This window comes from Triticum aestivum, chromosome 7D (assembly GCF_018294505.1).
Source record: "Triticum aestivum cultivar Chinese Spring chromosome 7D, IWGSC CS RefSeq v2.1, whole genome shotgun sequence".
Classification (NCBI taxonomy): domain Eukaryota; kingdom Viridiplantae; phylum Streptophyta; class Magnoliopsida; order Poales; family Poaceae; genus Triticum; species Triticum aestivum.
Genome location: NC_057814.1, coordinates 19,737,724 through 19,757,080, shown reverse-complemented (window position 1 = coordinate 19,757,080; position 19,357 = coordinate 19,737,724). Strand labels below are relative to the sequence as shown.

At 45.0% G+C, this 19,357-nt stretch overlaps 1 protein-coding gene across 1 annotated transcript; it reads right to left on the bottom strand.

Annotated features, from left to right (window-relative positions):
• Positions 1–1,792: 1,792 nt before the first annotated feature.
• LOC123170644 (MADS-box transcription factor 50) lies at positions 1,793–17,786 on the bottom strand. The gene is made up of 7 exons (XM_044588468.1): positions 17,660–17,786; positions 5,800–5,854; positions 3,521–3,602; positions 3,111–3,172; positions 2,926–3,025; positions 2,115–2,198; positions 1,793–1,930 (listed from the first exon to the last, which is right to left on the bottom strand). The coding sequence occupies exons 1-7, from the start codon at positions 17,784–17,786 to the stop codon at positions 1,793–1,795; spliced, it is 648 nt and encodes a 215-aa protein (XP_044444403.1).
• Positions 17,787–19,357: the final 1,571 nt, after the last annotated feature.

Here is a 19,357-nt window from a genome sequence, read left to right as displayed (position 1 = left end):
TAAGTCTTAACATATTTTCCCATAGAGTTGATTAAACTTAAGCAAGTTTGACTTATGGAGAACCTAAAATTTCAACTATTTTGTACTCCCTCTGTACATAAATATAAGACGTTTCAGAGGAAATGTCTTATATTTATTTATAGAGATAGTAATAATTAGTTTGCTATTAATAAAGAAGATAGCTTCATGTTGTTAGATTTCAACGGAAGCAAGCTGGTAATGCCAAGAGGGAAAATATCAGGTGATACCACCGTTTATATGATACCACCGATACCTTATCTTTTCTTAAAGATGCATCAGTCTTTTAGTAAAAGCTAGGGAAATATTACCCTTAGCCAAAGGCACACTAAAGGTCAATTAGCCCAATGACCAACTCGGCTAGCAACAATTTATGATTTATTAACGGATTAGCTCCAATACTACGTGTATTCATTTGATTCGGAGCTGGTCTTTTAAAAGAATCACCTCAAGTATTCCAAATTTTGAACCAATAGCCTCACCGTTTCGATTTTTTAAATATGGTGGTAATCCTATTGCTAACACAGTATTGCAATCTGCAACATTCGTTACAAATTGTTAAGTACAAAAACGAACATGGCCGCCGTCATGGAAGTAGCAGTACACGCAATTACTCCTTCCTTCCCACCTCTTTGTATCCATGAAAAATAGGGACTGGTTTCACCCATCGGTACCAATGGAGATCGCCTAGTTATTCAGCCTCTCCACCTTCACCCACCTCGCAGGAGTAGCTTGTCATCGCACGCCACCCGAGGTAGGTTGTCAAGATGTCGTCAATCGGTTCGTCACCCAATTGACCGACCACGCACTGCTCCAGGCTCAGCACAATGCTCAACCCTCTAGCCACTCCGATAAAGAGATAGTAAGGGCAAACGGGTGGTTGTATTCGAAAAAAGGGATCCGTTTACAATGATTTCAAACTAACTTTCACATTCTAGAATTATCCAAGTACGATACGGATGTAGCTACAAACATATCTTGAATGATACGTGTCATTTGTTTGGCTTTTGGATCTTTGTCATTATTATAGGTCAAGGGTACGGTCGGTTCATGCCTTACAAATGTTTTTGGTCAATAAAGGTGTACGATCAAGAGTATGGACGAGCTACTTTTTTATTTTATTAATAAAAAGACACCCATAGGGTATTTAATACTTGAATTCCACTCCCGAGGAACTCAGAGAATCAAATAATAGAATAGAAACCAACAAGGAGAAATTGCAAGGCCTTCTCCCCTATAAAACCGTAGCCACTCCGCATCTCCCTTCACCACCAACGGTTCCACCACGTTAGGAAGAGAGAATGAGGAGACCAGACAGATTCAGGAACGATCTCAATCGCGCATAAGCTTTTGAAGGTAGCAGTGCACGTCCCTTGGAGCGGGGAAGATACCCCCCACAGTCATTTTCATGGAGCATAGGCACAACTTTGCCAGTTGAAGGCACGAAAAGATGAAGATTTAATAAACAAAGTAACAAAGGCAAAGAGAGTAGAAAAGGTAAAGAAACTAACTTCTCGCAAAAACAAAAAAAAACAGAGGCACAACTGTGCCAGCTGCTCCTTCCATGGAATAGAATCAAAAGTTCAAACCGTGATACTACTCGACCAACACTTAACGTTGAAAATAATCATAAGTAAGAAGCGAAAACAGCTAAGGTATCATAACGCGGTTGGCTTTATTAGTGTCTCATTCATTTGTTGCCTGCTATTGCTGAGGCTGGAAACAGAGAAGTTTCCAGCTTATTCTGAGCATTTTCTCCAGCATGTACTCTCTTTCATGAACGACTTGAGCCAGGCAATCCAAGAAATAGCTCCGTCTCCACATCCATGACGTCATGGTGGTCTTCGTCGGCTGGGAAGGTTGCCATAGCAGAGGCTGCCGCCGCCATCGCAAGGTGGTGCTCCTTCTGGTACTGCACATATTAACGAGGGCAAGCCCATCAGTGGACAGATCATTATATATGTTACGCTTAGTTGAGCTACTTGCTAGATGCATGAATGGGTGGTGATCTCGACTGGGATGCACATGAGGGATGGGATACGTGTTCAGAGTTGGGTTGTTTCATTCATGAAGGCAATTTCATTGTCCATCTTTACCTGGCAATATAGTTCTTCTTTGTGGTGGCTCAACTTCACCACATTCTGCCTCAGCTTAGCGAGCCGCTCTTCCAACCGCCGAGTCTGACATGTAAGATAATTGAGTAGCATTAAGCTTGCACTGGTAGCATGCTAAGTTTCTATTATCTTTGCACTTAGATATAAATATACTCCCTCCATTTTTGTATACAAGGCCACTATCAAAATAACAATTTGCAGATATACAAGGCCACTAACACTAATCGATGCAATATAATGGTGTTTGCCTCATAATACTAGCAAAGGAGGACATTAACTATCCCTTGTATACATGGGGGAGTGGGAGTATTGGCTTGATGTGCATAAAAGAGAAGAATACACATTAATTTACACGGCAAACAAGGAGATAAGCTGGCTTGCAACATTGACTTAGAAGACATTAACTTTTGCCTTGGTACCCGTAATATGAGTCTATGGCCTTGTATACAAAAATGGAGGGAGTAAATACTAAGTAATTAATGATGCAAAGACCGTAGGTTAAACCTCCTCTTTGAAAAAAAGACATTAATACTTGGCACACCTCACTCTCTCACAAAGCTTTTTTGAAGCCAGTGTTTTAGCTTGATGTAACTTTATGGCCCGCTTCTATTCTCCTTTGGCAACTCTTATAACCTGCTTATGTCACCTTATTATACTTCCTCTAAGATAATTAAGAATTGAAGTCACATTAACTGTTGTGTAAACTTCCATTGCCCGGCTTGTGTATCATTAAATGCACACATAGATTCGTTATTGCTAAAACTTCATGTAAACTGAGTTAGAATTGGCTAACCTTCATTGTTCGGATGCTAAGAAGGCTTTTTTCAGTTTTGTCCTCTAAGCTTTGCAGTTCTTCAATAGAGCATTCTTCTAAATTAGAATCCAAAACTTTCCTGCATCTCAACAGTATAAGATGGTGCCAACTTATCATTTGTCCGGTAGTACATAAACAGTAGTCTCGTCTCTCGTAGTTGTTACCTTTTGTATGCTTCAAGAGCATGGAGCTTCTTTGACAAGGCCTCTGCATCTGCTTTTATTTTCTGCAGTTGAGATCACATGGAGTTTTTGAAATTGTTGTCACATTTAAAATAAACCACAAGGTACTACCACAATCCATGCCAAAATACAGTGCATATTAGATTTTTCTGAAATCAAAGTTTATACTGTTTGGCTGAGTTTATAGAGAGAACAATATGAACTTCTGCATACCAATACATATGATATGAAAAATATTTCATGATAAATCTAATGGTATTGTAGATGCTGATGACATTTTCTACAAACTTGGTAAAACCTTACAAAGTTGAGCAAGATAAAAGTAATATGCACTATATTAATTTTAGTAAAGAGGGAGTACTATGTGTATATATGAAACACAGACTATGCACCTCTATATCTTGATGTACTGTCTGGCTGCTGGTTCTATCCTTTGTGCTTGTCTCATTATATCGTCCAATTGTATTCTGCATGCTGAATTTAAATTTAAGATGTAAAATATATGAAAACAACAACAACAGCAGTTAATTACTCTATAAACAGTTAATTAACTCAGGGTTAACAGCCATAACCAAACACGTAGTACTCATACGCGGCAAACGATCTCAAGATAAGCTATTGTGACAAGCATTAGTGCGTCCCATGTAATTCTAGGCTGCCTAGTAGCATTTGGTTATTATTCTATACTAGCACATATGCCCGTGCATTGCAACGGGAGAGTTTTTTTGCGAGAAGCATCGGGAGAGATAATTGATGTGTCCATCAAAACGTTCTCCACAACAGTGGCGCGACAGAGTGGAGAGTTGTGGTGTTCTCGTGGGTCATGTTTGGTCCGCGAGATGTTTATAGTAGTGGGGTTGGTCCGAATGACGGCCACTACCCAACTCATGCCTTTTTTCCCTTCAGGTCCACCTCCTTATCGAGATTGTGGTGACCTCATGATTTTTTTTAAAACATCAGCATTTTTTGGAAAAAGCGTTAATTTCTGGAAAAGGCAAAAAAAACTTAAAATAGAAAGAATTTTTTAAATTCACAAACATTTTTTAAAAACAAGACCATTTTTAAGGCGGGGAAACAGACATTTTTCGAATTGGTGAAACATTTTTTTTAAAATGGAAACTTGTTTTGAACTTTCAAAACCATTTTGAAATATGTGTTTTATATCACGAACATTATTTTGAATTTGTAAACATTTCAAAATAAATATTTTTCGAACTACTATTATTTTTAAAGTGAAATTTATTTTCTAAGTCTCTAAAAAATTTGGATTTTTTTAAATGCGAACATTTTTTGAATTTCGAGCAAAAATTGAACGAAAAAATAAATTTAAAGTTCCAAATAATTTTGAAAATTGGAACAAATTATGAAATTCTAAGATTTAACGAAAATTATTACAAGAAACGAATTTTTTGAAAATTAAAAAAATAAATTTATGAAAAAGGAAAATATATCTTGAAGGGAAAATTGAAGAATAGAAAAAAAGCACAGAAAAACAGAAATGGTCCGGCCCAACATTGGGCGACAGATGGGAAGCTCCAACTATATGTGGCTCTGTGCGACAAATAAGGTTCCCCAGCAGCATGCGCAGGATATAAATGTGGGGCTTTTCTGGGCCTTAGCGCGTGCGGCCCACTTACGAAATTCTGCACAAACTGTTTTGTTTTCTTTTCTAGCAGCTGGACCACAAAAATTTGGTACCACCTCGGATATAAAAAAAAGATTTTCGGCGGTGAATGGATGAAAAAATTGACGAAACGCACCTTACTTTCTTAGTAGGTATAGATATAGATATAGATATTACTATATTTTTTGCTTTCCTTCCATCCCAGGGTATCCTATTGGTTAAAGAATCTAGGACATAGGGAAATGAGTAGCCTAGATGTACTGACCGTCCTTCCATCTCGAGGCCCTTTTGTTTAAGGTTTAGCTCAAATTGCGGCAATAGCCGGACGTACGGGAAAGATTTATCTGCTCCTTTTTGGAGAGAAGTATACGTCAATTTTAAAGCTCGGCAACTCTCACCCAATCATCAGTAAGCTTTCCTTTGATTCATAGGAATTTTGGAGGATAAGAATCCTTAGAATTTTTTTCTATCCTGGTTGTTTGATTCATAAGATTGAATTCAATAGGAATTTTTCCTAAGGATTTCTTTGTACTACTTTCTATAGGATTTCTAGTATCCACTCAAACCTCTTTGAAAGAATTTTTTGTTTTTCCTATGATGCAATCTAACAAACCAAAATTCTGTAGGATTGAGATGAGCATGACATTCTAATCTTGTATTTTCCCTATTCTCAGATTTTTAAAATCCTGCAAATCAAAGAGGCCATAAACCTTGTGAGTGGTGGCCTGAGTTTGTGCGTTGTAATATAAAAATGGATGGAGTACACCCGGTCCCAGATATATAGAACGAGACGGACGTAGTGTAACGGTGGAGTGCAGAGGGCTTCCTTTTTTTCCGAAAAGGATTAGATCTATTATTAAATTTCACCAGAAGTATAGAGTTCCTTTTTTTCTTTTTCGTTGCAGAGGGCTTTGGGCAAATAGCGAGTTTTGCTGCTAAAATAGTTGGCGCGAATATCCATGCCCACATGGATGGGGCACATATTTCTTTCGCCAGCAAGCGAACATAGAGTAGGAAGGAGGGGGTGGTAAAAAATAATACAATTACCCAGCGTTGGCAAATTCGTAGAGCCTGCCGCCTGGGGAGAAGACGACGAGGGCGATGATAAATAAATAGGTAGTTTTTCGATTAAATTAATCCATGAATAAATTATGAGCATGACATGGACAGCATTGATAACATACTGATTACGATTTAACAGAGCATGTACTACGCACATAGTAGAAACATCTACGCATATCGCTAGTACTGCTACAACAGAAAGAAACACGAGAGGGATAAGCGATGTATACCCTCCAATCGGCCACGCGGCGGCAGCAGCCGCGGCATCCTCGGCGGCCTTCTTGTCGGCCTCGGCCTTCTCAGCGGCGGCACGGTCGGCGTCGGTCGACATGGTGATGACGAAGGTGATGCGGACGTAGATGAACAGAAGCGAGCAGTCGCGTAGTCGTTACCAAAAAACCTAATCGCCCCTCTCCCGTACAGGATCCGGAGAGGCGGGGTTTCGGAGGCCTGCTCTCCCGTCAACCGTGTACGCGGTGAACGGGATGGAGTCGCCGGCGGCAGCAGCAGCAGAGGAACGACATGGGCGTGGAGGCGGAGATGGAGATGCGTTCTGTTTTCGCTGCGACTAGGGTTGGCAGCGCCCCACATATATATGTGCGGCCGCGCGTGGAGAGACGTGGGCTGAACCCACGTCCAAGTCGGTAGCCCATGATCCGACGTCTCAGATCGTGGCCCTACCTGTCAAAGACTCTCCGTTCCTGACCGGCAAAAAGAAGCGCATAGGAGTGAGCTCGGCTCGGCTCAATCCCGCAACCCGCGGCGCGGCGAGGCGAGTGGAGGAGGAGTGCGCGAGGGCTTCTTTTCTTCTCAAGCTCCAATAGCATGAGGGAGAGAATCCCCTATAAACCACTCCAACTCTCCTTCCACTAGCAGTATGGGACTAAACTTCCCACCACCTTGTTATGCCACCTACATGGGCCCTTAGAGATTAAATCTGAAATTGTCATATGGGCTCTAGGCCCATCTCATATTTCAACAATCCCCCACCAGATCTCAGGGGCCCACTTGTCCTTTGTTCCAAACGCTGTTTTGATATACCAGCATCTCAGTGGAGACCGATTAAGGTTGAGCTCCACCTGGACCAAGAAGTTATAGTCCTTCACAACTGAATAATGGACAATGCCTTGAATTGTCAGTTTGGCATCAAGAAGTTTCACCACAAGTCTCACTAATACGAGGCTGCCGAAGGCCGACCCCTCGGGTGGAGCATATTAGTCACACTCCTGGCCTATTCATGAGCTTGCTAGAGATCACCCCAATCTCATAGACTGTGACCAGCAGTCGGGCTCATATACGTGTGTTCCTCCAAAGATCGCTCTGTAGGATAGCATCTTGCTTATACATATAAGCCTTGGAACACATTAAGACAGTAGTCATCCTTCCATACTGTTTCCGAGAGTATTGCATCTCCAACGGAGTGGGTTAGTAAAGTTACTCTCCTCAGTTCACCACCGGCTTGTTTTCCCAGGTCCTACTTCACAGGATCTCCGATCACATAGGTTGGGTTACTACCATGGCAACTCATGTGGGTCTCATACCCATCTCCCTTGATGCGCTATCTATCACAACACGTGATAGCCCTTTAGTAAAGGGATCTGCCAGATTCTTAGCCGTATGAATATAATCCAACGCTATCACTCCGGAGTTCCTCAATTTTCTGACAGCTTTCAATCTCATTCTTATGTGTTTGTTGGACTTCATGTTGTCCTTTGAACTCTTCACCTTGACAATAACTGTTTGATTGTCGCAGTTCATAAGGATGGCCGGAACCGACTTCTCAACCACTGGCAAGTCCATCAACAGATCTCGAAGCCATTCCGCTTCGCCACCCGATGTGTCTAATGCTGTTAATTCTGCTTCCATTGTCGATCTTGTTAAGATCGTTAGCTTGCAAGACCTCCAGGAAACAGCACCACCTCCAAGAGTAAACATATACCCAGTTGTGGCCTTCATCTCATCAGCATCAGAGATCCAATTCGCATCACTATACCCTTCAAGTACGGACGGGTATACGGTCTAGTGAAGTCCATAGTTCATAGTACCTTTCAGATAGCGCATAACTCTCTCAAGAGCACGCCAATGTACATCGCCCGGTTTGGAAACAAATCGGCTCAGTTTGCTAATAGCAAATGCGATGTCAGGCCTCGTTGCGCTCGCTAGATACTGGAATGAACCAACAATCTGAGAATATCTCAATTGATCTATAGCTGTGCCTTTAGACTTCCGAATCAGCACACTAGAATCATATGGTGTTTGAGATGGTTTGCAGTCCGAATATCCAATGCGACTCAACACGTTCTCAACATAATGGGATTGCAGAAGTGTAATCCCACCCTCATCATCTCTTAATAGCTTGATGTTCAAGATAACATCAGCCACTCCAAGGTCCTTCATCTCAAAGTTCTAAGATAGGAAAGACTTAACCTCCTCGATCAACTTGAGATTAGTTCCACATATCAGTATGTCATCAACATACAAACACAGTATAACTCCTTCGCCCCCACCATAGCGATAGTATACACATTTGTCGGCCTCATTAACAACAAAGCCAACAGATGCCAACGTTTCATTAAACGTGTCATGCCATTGCTTAGGCGCTTGTCTCAGGCCATACAAAGATTTCACCAACTTACACACCTTTCCTTCCTGACCATCTATCACAAAGCCATCAGGCTGTTGCATATAGATTTCCTCTTTTAGCTCTCCGTTCAGGAAATCCGTCTTAACATCCATCTGATGAATGAGAAGACCATGCGAGGCCGCCAACGATAGTAATACTCGAATGGTGGTCAGTCTGGCCACAGGTGAATAAGTGTCGAAGAAATCTTCTTCTTCTTTCTGGGCGTAGCCCTTGGCCACACGCCTAGCCTTGTACTTTTCTATCGTACCGTCGGGCCTAAGCTTCTTCTTGAACACCCACTTGCATCCCAAAGGTTTGCAACCATAAGGACGTTCGGTAAGCTCCCAAGTCCCGTTAGCCATGATGGAATCCATCTCGCTACGGACCGCATCCTTCCAGTAGTCTGCTTCTGGAGATGCATACGCTTCTGAAATAGAAGTGGGATTATCCTCCACGAGGTATATGAAGAAATCACCACCAGAGGTCTTTACAGTCCTTTGTCTCTTGCCCCCACCAAGGGTTTCCTTATTATCCTCCTCGGGATTTTCATCATGTGTTTGTTTATAATATTCCATCGGAATGGCAGGTTCAGGAGTCTCCTCAGATTCCTGTCTAGAAGTGCTTTGTACATCTCTCATGGGGAAAATGTCCTCAAAGAATGTAGCATCCTTAGACTCCATAATTGTACCGACCTTCATGTCAGGTACCTCAGATTTCACTACTAGAAATCTATAGCCAACACTATTCATAGTGTAGCCCAAATTAACACAGTCCATAGTCTTTGGTCCAAGCTTACGCTTTTTGGGGATCGGCACATTAACTTTCGCCAAGCAGCCCCAAGTACGTAAGTACGAGAGTGTTGTCCTTCTCTTGGTCCACTTCTCATAAGGAGTGATCTCCTTATCCTTTGTCGGAACTTTATTCAGGACATGACATGATGTCATTATAGCCTCCCCCCACCATGCCTTGGATAAACCCGACGTATCTAACATGGCGTTAACCAAATCAGTCAGAGTACGGTTTTTCCGCTCGGCAACCCCGTTTGACTGGGGTGAGTAGGGAGGCGTCCTCTCGTGAATAATACCGTGTTCCGCACAAAAGGCATCAAACTCTTTCGAGAAGTACTCTCCACCACGATCTGACCGGACTCGTTTAATTTTCTTTTCAAGTTGATTCTCAACGTCTGCCTTATAGATTTTAAAGTAGTGTAGAGCCTCATCTTTAGTATTTAACAGATACACATAGAAATATCTAGTGGAATCATCTATCAAAGTCATGAAATATTTCTTTCCACCTTTAGTCAACACACCATTCATCTCACAAAGATCAGAATGTATGAGTTCCAGCGGCGCCAAGTGTCTCTCCTCTGCTGCCTTGTGAGGCTTGCAAGGTTGCTTAGATTGCACACACGAATGGCACTTAGAACCTTTGGCTAAAGTGAAACTCGGGATTAAATTCGATTTTGCTAGCCGCATCATAACGCCGAAACTAATGTGACAAAGACGTGAATGCCAGACTTCAGATTCATTAACACTCAAATGAATATTGTTCACGACTTTATTACATAGATCTGCAAGAGAAAGGCGGAACATGCCTCCGCATTCATAACCCTTTCCAACAAATAGTCCATATTTCGTAACAACTAATTTATTAGACTCTAATACCAACTTAAACCCTTCTCTACATAGAAGGGAGCCACTAACGAGGTTCTTCTTGATGGCGGGGACATGCTGCACGTTCTTTAGCTGCACAATCCTTCCCGAAGTAAACTTCAGATCGACCATGCCAACACCAAGAACAGAAGCACTCGCGCCATTCCCCATCAGTACGGACCCGTGACCTGTGGCCTGGTAAGAAGAAAACAATGAAATGTCAGCACACACATGAACACCTGCACCTGTGTCGACCCACCAATCGGTGGACAGCCAAACTGAAAATACAGCAAATAAATCACCGTACCCAAATGCACCACTCTCATTGTTGCTCACAATCATATTGACAGACTTGGAGTCCTGCCCTGGTTCTTGTACTTGTTTGGGCACTTGTTGGCCCAATGTTCAACCTAACCACAAGTAAAGTAGCCCTCATCCTTCTTGTTCTTCTTGAAGGTCTTCTTACCCTTCTTAAAGTCGGTATTCTGTTGGACACCGTTCTTTCCCTTGGGCTTGTGGGAATTGGAGTTCTTCTGATGCACCATATTGGCCACAGAAGTTCCTTCGACCCTTTTCCGTGCGAGTCCTTTGCCCTTGAATTCTGCTCAACACTCAGATGGCCAATGACATCCTCCACAGAGAATTCACGCCTCTGATGTTTCAGAGTGGTCGCAAAGTTCCTCCAGGAATTGGGGAGCTTAGAGATTATGCAGCCCGCGACAAACTTGCCCGGTAACTCGCACTTAAGAAGCTCAAGCTCCTTAACAATGCATATTATCTCATGAGCCTGCTCCAATACAGGACGGTTTTCAACCATCTTGTAATCGTGGAACTGCTCTATAATATACATCTCGCTCCCTGCATCGGCTGCCCCGAACTTAGATTCGAGCGCCTCCCACAAGTCCTTGGCAGACCGCACATGCAAATATGCGTCAACCAGTTTATCTCCAATCACGCTCAGAACTGCCCCGAGGAACACGACAGTGGCCTCCTTGAACGCCTTCTCCTGTTCAGGAGCGATCGTTCCTGTGGGAGTCACACCGGCGACCCAGAACACGTTCATGGCCGTGAGACATAAGGTGGTTTTAGTCTGCCAACGCTTAAAGTACGTCCCCGTAAACGGGGACGGTTTCAGTGCAGCAGCAAAACCAGAATTCGAAAAACTCCTACACAATTTAGGTTTTTGGATTGATAAGTAAATAGGCAGTTTTTCAATTAAATTAATCCATGAATAAATCATGAGCATGACATGGACAGCATTGATAACACACTGATTACGATCTAACAGAGCATGTACTACGCACATAGTAGAAACATCTACGCATATCGCTAGTACTGCTACAACAGAAAGAAACACGAGAGAGATAAGCGATGTATACCCTCCAATCGGCCACGCAGCGGCGGTGGCGGTGGCAGCAGCCGCGGCATCCTCGGCGGCCTTCTTGTCGGCCTCGGCCTTCTCAGCGGCGGCACGGTCGGCGTCGGTCGACATGGAGATGACGAAGGTGATGCGGACGTAGATGAACAGAAGCGAGCAGTCGCGTAGTCGCTACCCAAAAACCTAATTGCCCCTCTCCCGTACAGGATCTAGAGAGGCGGGGTTTCGGAGGCCTGCTCTCCCGTCAACCGCGTACGCGGTGAACGGGATGGAGTCGCCGGCGGCAGCAGCAGCAGAGGAACGACGTGGGCGTGGAGGCGGAGATGGAGATGCGTTCTGTTTTCGCGGCGGCTAGGATTGGCAGTGCCCCACATATATATGTGCAGCCGCGCGTGGAGAGACGTGGGCTGAACCCACGTCCAAGTCGGTTGCCCATGATCTGACGTCTCAGATCGTGGCCCTACCTGTCAAAGACTCTCCGTTCCTGACCGGCAAAAAGAAGCGCATAGGAGTGAGCTCGGCTCGGCTCAATCCCGCAACCCGCGGCGCGTCGTGACGAGGCGTGGCGTGGCGTGACGAGGCGAGTGGAGGAGGAGGAGTGCGCGAGGGCTTCTTTTCTTCTCAAGCTCCAATAGCCTGAGGGAGAGAATCCCTTATAAACCACTCCAACTCTCCTTCCACTAGCGGTATGGGACTAAACTTCCCACCACCTTGTCAAGCCACCTACATGGGCCCTTAGAGATTAAATATGAAATTGTCATATGGGCTCTGGGCCCATCTCATATTTCAACAATCCCCCACCAGATCTCAGGGGCCCACTTGTCCTTTGTTCCAAACGCTGTTTTGATATACCAGCATCTCAGTGGAGACCGATTAAGGTTGAGCTCCACCTAGACCAAGAAGTTACAGTCCTTCACAACTAAATAATGGACTATGCCTTGAATTGTCAGTTTGGCATCAAGAAGTTTCACCACAAGTCTCACTGATACGAGGCTGCCGAAGGCCGACCCCTCGGGTGGAGCATATTAGTCACACTCCTGGCCTGTTCATGAGCTTGCTAGAGATCACCCCAATCTCATAGACTGTGACCAGCAGTCGGGCTCATATAGGTGTGTTCCTCCAAAGATCGCTCTGTAGGATAGCATCTTGCTTATACATATAAGCCTTGGAACACATTAAGACAGTAGTCATCCTTCCATACAGTTTCCGAGAGTATTGCATCTCCAACGGAGTGGGTTAGTAAAGTTACTCTCCTCAGTTCACCACTGGCTTGTTTTCCCAGGTCCTACTTCACGGGATCTCCGATCACATAGGTTGGGTTACTACCATGGCAACTCATGTGGGTCTCATACCCATCTCCCTTGATGCGCTATCTATCACAACACGTGATAGCCCTTTAGTAAAGGGATCTGCCAGATTCTTAGCCGTTTGAATATAATCCAACGCTATCACTCCGGAGTTCCTCAATTTTCTGACAGCTTTCAATCTCATTCTTATGTGTTTGTTGGACTTTATGTTGTCCTTTGAACTCTTCACCTTGACAATAACTGTTTGATTGTCGCAGTTCATAAGAATGGCCGGAACCGGCTTCTCAACCACTGGCAAGTCCATCAACAGATCTCGAAGCCATTCCGCTTCGCCACCCGATGTGTCTAATGCTGTTAATTCTGCTTCCATTGTCGATCTTGTTAAGATTGTTTGCTTGCAAGACTTCCAGGAAACAGCACCACCTCCAAGAGTAAACATATACCCAGTTGTGGCCTTCATCTCATCAGCATCAGAGATCCAATTTGCATCACTATACCCTTCAAGTACTGACGGGTATCCGGTATAGTGAACTCCATAGTTCATAGTACCTTTCAGATAGCGCATAACTCTCAAAAGAGCATGCCAATGTACATCGCCCGGTTTGCAAACAAATCGGCTCAGTTTGCTAATATCAAATGCGATGTCAGGCCTCGTTGCGCTCGCTAGATACTGGAATGAACCAACAATCTGAGAGTATCTCAATTGATCTATAGCTGTGCCTTTAGACTTTCGAATCAGCACACTAGAATCATATGGTGTTTGAGATGATTTGCAGTCCGAATATCCAAAGCGACTCAACACCTTCTCAACATAATGGGATTGCAGAAGTGTAATCCCACCCTCATCATCTCTCAATAGCTTGATGTTCAAGATAACATCAGCCACTCCAAGGTCCTTCATCTCAAAGTTCTGAGATAGGAAAGACTTAACCTCCTCGATCAACTTGAGATTAGTTCCCAAATATCAGTATGTCATCAACATACAAACACAATATAACTCCTTCGCCCCCACATAGCGATACTATACACATTTGTCGGCCTCATTAACAATAAAGCCAACAGATGTCAACGTTTCATTAAACTTGTCATGCCATTGCTTAGGCGCTTGTCTCAGGCCATACAAAGATTTCACCAACTTACACACCTTTCCTTCCTGACCATCTATCACAAAGCCATCAGGCTGTTGCATATAGATTTCCTCCTTTAGCTCTCCGTTCAGGAAAGCCGTCTTAACATCCATCTGATGAATGAGAAGACCATGCGAGGCCGCCAACGAGAGTAATACTCGAATGGTGGTCAGTCTGGCCACAGGTGAATAAGTGTCGAAGAAATCTTCTTCTTCTTTCTGGGCGTAGCCCTTGGCCACAAGCCTAGCCTTGTACTTTTCTATCGTACCGTCGGGCCTAAGCTTCTTCTTGAACACCCACTTGCATCCCAATGGTTTGCAACCATAAGGACGTTCAGTAAGCTCCCAAGTCCCGTTAGCCATGATGGAATCCATCTCGCTACGGACCGCATCCTTCCAGTAGTCAGCTTCTGGAGATGCATACGCTTCTGAAATAGAAGTGGGATTATCCTCCACGAGGTATATGAAGAAATCATCACCAAAGGTCTTTACAGTCCTTTGTCTCTTGCCCCTACCAAGGGTTTCCTCATTATCCTCCTCAGGATTTTCATCATGTGTTTGTTTATAATATTTCATCGGAATGGCAGGTTCAGGAGTCTCCTCAGATTCCTGTCTAGAAGTGCTTTGTACATCTCTCATGGGGAAAATGTCCTCAAAGAATGTAGCATCCTTAGACTCCATAATTGTACCGACCTTCATGTCAGGTACCTCAGATTTCACTACTAGAAATCTATAGCCAACACTATTCATAGCGTAGCCCAAATTAACACAGTCCACAGTCTTTGGTCCAAGCTTACGCTTTTTGGGGATCGACACATTAACTTTCGCCAAGCAGCCCCAAGTACGTAAGTACGAGAGTGTTGTCCTTCTCTGGTCCACTTCTCATAAGGAGTGATCTCATTATCCTTTGTCGGCACTTTATTCAGGACATGACATGATGTCATTATAGCCTCCCCCCACCATGCCTTGGATAAACCCGACGTATCTAACATGGCGTTAACCAAATCAGTCAGAGTACGGTTTTTCCGCTCGGCAACCCTGTTTGACTGGGGTGAGTAGGGAGGCGTCCTCTCATGAATAATACCGTGTTCCGCACAAAAGGCATCAAACTCTTTCGAGAAGTACTCTCCACCACGATCTGACCGGACTCGTTTAATTTTCTTTTCAAGTTGATTCTCAACTTCTTCCTTATAGATTTTAAAGTAGTGTAGAGCCTCATCTTTAGTATTTAACAGATACACATAGTAATATCTAGTGGAATCATCTATCAAAGTCATGAAATATTTCTTTCCACCTTTAGTCAACACACCATTCATCTCACAAAGATCAGAATGTATGAGTTCCAGTGGCGCCAAGTGTCTCTCCTCTGCTGCCTTGTGAGGCTTGCGAGGTTGCTTAGATTGCACACACGAATGGCACTTAGAACCTTTGGCTAAAGTGAAACTCGGGATTAAATTCGATTTTGCTAGCCGCGTCATAACGCCGAAACTAATGTGACAAAGACGTGAATGCCAGACTTCAGATTCATGAACACTCAAATGAATATTGTTCACGACTTTATTACATAGATCTGCAAGAGAAAGGCGGAACATGCCTCCGCATTCATAACCCTTTCCAACAAATAGTCCATATTTCGTAACAACTAATTTATTAGACTCTAATACCAACTTAAACCCTTCTCTACATAGAAGGGAGCCACTAACGAGGTTCTTCTTGATGGCGGGGACATGCTGCACGTTCTTTAGCTGCACAATCCTTCCCGAAGTAAACTTCAGATCGACCATGCCAACACCAAGAACATAAGCACTCGCGCCATTCCCTATAAGTACGGACCCGTGACCTGTGGCCTGGTAAGAAGAAAACAATGAAATGTCAGCACACACATGAACACCTGCACCTGTGTCGACCCACCAATCGGTGGACAGCCAAACTGAAAATACAGCAAATAAATTACCGTACCCAGATGCACCACTCTCATTGTTGCTCACAATCATATTGACAGACTTGGAGTCCTGCCCTGGTTCTTGTACTTGTTTGGGCACTTGTTGGCCCAATGTTCAACCTAACCACAAGTAAAGCAGCCCTCATCCTTCTTGTTCTTCTTGAAGGTCTTCTTACCCTTCTTAAAGTCGGTATTCTGTTGGACACCGTTCTTTCCCTTGGGCTTGTGGGAATTGGAGTTCTTCTGATGCACCATATTGGCCACAGAAGTTCCTTCGACCCTTTTCCGTGCGAGTCCTTTGCCCTTGAATTCTGCTCAACACTCAGATGGCCAATGACATCCTCCACAGAGAATTCACGCCTCTGATGTTTCAGAGTGGTGGCAAAGTTCCTCTAGAAATTGGGGAGCTTAGCAATTATGCAGCCCGCGACAAACTTGCCCGGTAACTCGCACTTAAGAAGCTCTAGCTCCTTAACAATGCATATTATCTCATGAGCCCGCTCCAATACAGGACGGTTTTCAACCATCTTGTAATCGTGGAACTGCTCTATAATATAGATCTCGCTCCCTGCATCGGCCGCCCCGAACTTAGATTCGAGCGCCTCCCACAAGTCCTTGGCAGACCGCACATGCAAATATGCGTCAACCAGCTTATCTCCAATCACGCTCAGAACTGCCCCGAGGAACACGACAGTGGCCTCCTTGAACGCCTTCTCCTGTTCAGGAGCGATCGTTCCTGTGGGAGTCACACCGGCGACCCAGAACACGTTCATGGCCGTGAGCCATAAGGTGGTTTTAGTCTGCCAACGCTTAAAGTACGTCCCCGTAAACGGGGACGGTTTCAGTGCAGGAGCAAAACCAGAATTCGAAAAACTCCTACACAATTTAGGTTTTTGGATGGATAAGTAAATAGGCAGTTTTTCGATTAAATTAATCCATGAATAAATCATGAGCATGACATGGACATCATTGATAACACACTGATTACGATCTAACAGAGCATGTACTACGCACATAGTAGAAACATCTACGCATATCGCTAGTACTGCTACAACAGAAAGAAACATGAGAGGGATAAGCGATGTATACCCTCCAATCGGCCACACGGCGGCAGTGGCGGTGGCAGCAGCCGCGACATCCTCGGCGGCCTTCTTGTCGGCCTCGCCTTCTCAGCGGCGGCACGGTCGGCGTCGGTCGACATGGTGATGACGAAGGTGATGCGGACGTAGATGAACAGAAGCGAGCAGTCGCGTAGTCGCTACCCAAAAACCTAATCGCCCCTCTCCCGTACAGGATCCGGAAAGGCGGGGTTTCGGAGGCCTGCTCTCCCGTCAACCGTGTACGCGGTTAACGGGATGCAGTCGCCGGCGGCAGCAGCAGCAGAGGAACGACCTGGGCGTGGAGGTGGAGATGGAGATGCGTTCTGTTTTGGCGGCGGCTAGGGTTGGCAGCGCCCCACATATATATGTGCGGTCGCGCGTTGAGAGACGTGGGCTGAACCCACGTCCAAGTCGGTAGCCCATGATCCGACGTCTCAGATCGTGGCCCTACCTGTTAAAGACTCTCCGTTCCTGACCGGCAAAAAAAGCGCATAGGAGACAAGGCGAGCGGAGGAGGAGTGCGCGAGGGCTTCTTTTCTTCTCAAGCTCCAATAGCTTGAGGGAGAGAATCCCTTATAAACCACTCCAACTCTCCTTCCACTAGCGGTATGGGACTAAACTTCCCACCACCTTGTGATGCCACCTACATGGGGCCTTAGAGATTAAATCTGAAATTGTCATATGGGCTCCAGGCCCATCTCATATTTCAATAGGCGACCTCGGCGTCGCAGAGCACGGAGAGCTGGAAAGCCTTCCTGTGCAAGCCACTGCGGAGCTTGGAGAAGGGCACCTGCTGGCTCGTCCGGTCCTCTATCAGCTTCACTTGCGTCTTCCCCCGCCCCATCCTCTTCCTCCTCCTCCTCCGACCACCACAATGTCCAATCCAAAGGAAAACTAGCTAAGCTAGGACGGCATGCAAAGTGAGTGAGACTCACCGAAAATGGCAAGCTTTCCCTCTGGGCGAGAGGCCGTTTTATGGGGATGAGCATGCATTGCAAGAGACGACAAGGCCTCTACTCTGTTGTTTCCCCGGAAGAGAAGAGCATCTGTCTTTTTTTCTTTTTCTTAATATGTTGTTTCTTTCTAGACGACTGTTCACTACAATGAAAGAGCCAATATGGGGAAGGGCAGGCAACGTCCGTTAGTATATTTTTTGCCTTTCGCCACTAGCTACCTAGGTCCCTGAATCAATTCCCATCATCACCCTTGCACAATTTCTAAATCGACTCGATTCTATATCGTACCATATCCAGGATTATCGGCTTTGCCCTTTTACTCAAAGTGTTGAGGGTGCACATCACACGATCTATACAACACCGATGTTTAAGGCATGTTCCATTTTGAAAAAGACCATGTTTAAACTTTGTTGGGAGCCCACAGCACTTAACATATAATCTGTCTTGTTTTCTATCTTGTACCTATATTATCTATGTCTTTTTTTAAACTCACACTTAAACTTTATTTAAACAAGAGCAGGAATATCATCCGATACAATACCCATAATTCAATCTGGAGGTACTTGAGTCCAGACTCCAGAGGTCCTAGCGAGTACTAACACCTAATGTTGCCAACCCATGTGCTGCGCCATTAGCTGACCGCCGCACCCATGTTACTTTGTAATCTTGCCACGTCCGGAGCATCGCCTTCGGTGTAAGAATATTTATGTGGCCAATGTAAATAATAGTTTGATTTTAATGAAGAATTCTAGTATGATGGTTACTAGAAATAATAGATTAAAGTCTGGGTTTTAATTCCCTCGTATCTCCCTCTGTTAATCTTCAGAAACTAGAGTGCATATGTGTACGTGTGGCAAAGTCACATGCCTAGTGCATGGACATGTATTAGTGCCTCGTGATGGCTATGTACTGGTGCATGCATGGATTAATCGATATGAGCTAGAATGGACCAATTAGATGCAAGCACATGGATCGGTTTGTTTTGTAACTACGCATGTAGCCAAGCGGTGGCTGTGTGCAAGCGCGGCTGGACGCGATGCTTCGTATTAGGGACGCGCCTGCCTCCCAGTTTCATGTATAATTGAGGTCCATGATCCATCTTTATAGATCATATATACGGGTCTATGCACGAAGAGCAATACATTATGCAATTACAACATCTTACATGGTACTATCAGTTTTAGGTTTTAATTCTCGGCTTCCGCTGCCGCCGCGCGCTTCGTCACGCGCCGCCGCCGCCGCCCAGCCGCCGCTGACCGCGCGTCGCCCGCGCCCGCCGCCGCTCCTCCCTTCCTGGCCCGATCGCGCTGCATCGCCAGATCGCCCGCGCGTCGCCCGCTCGCTAGCCAGCTGCAGCGTTGACCGATCCGCTGCAGCCGCGCGCGCCCACGCCCGCTGCTCCACGCCAGCCGCCGCAAACCGCCGCTCGCTAGCCGCCAACCCGCTCGCTCCGTGGCCC

Coding starts and splice junctions, on each gene's coding strand:
- LOC123170644 (XM_044588468.1), bottom strand. CDS start 17,786: ATGGGGCGGGGGAAGACGCAAGTGAAGCTGATAGAGGACCGGACGAGC. Junction 5,855..17,659: donor CGTGCTCTGCGACGCCGAGG/TCGCCTATTGAA, acceptor ATTTATTTATCA/TCGCCCTCGTCGTCTTCTCC. Junction 2,199..2,925: donor TTAGCATCCGAACAATGAAG/GTTAGCCAATTC, acceptor CTTACATGTCAG/ACTCGGCGGTTGGAAGAGCG.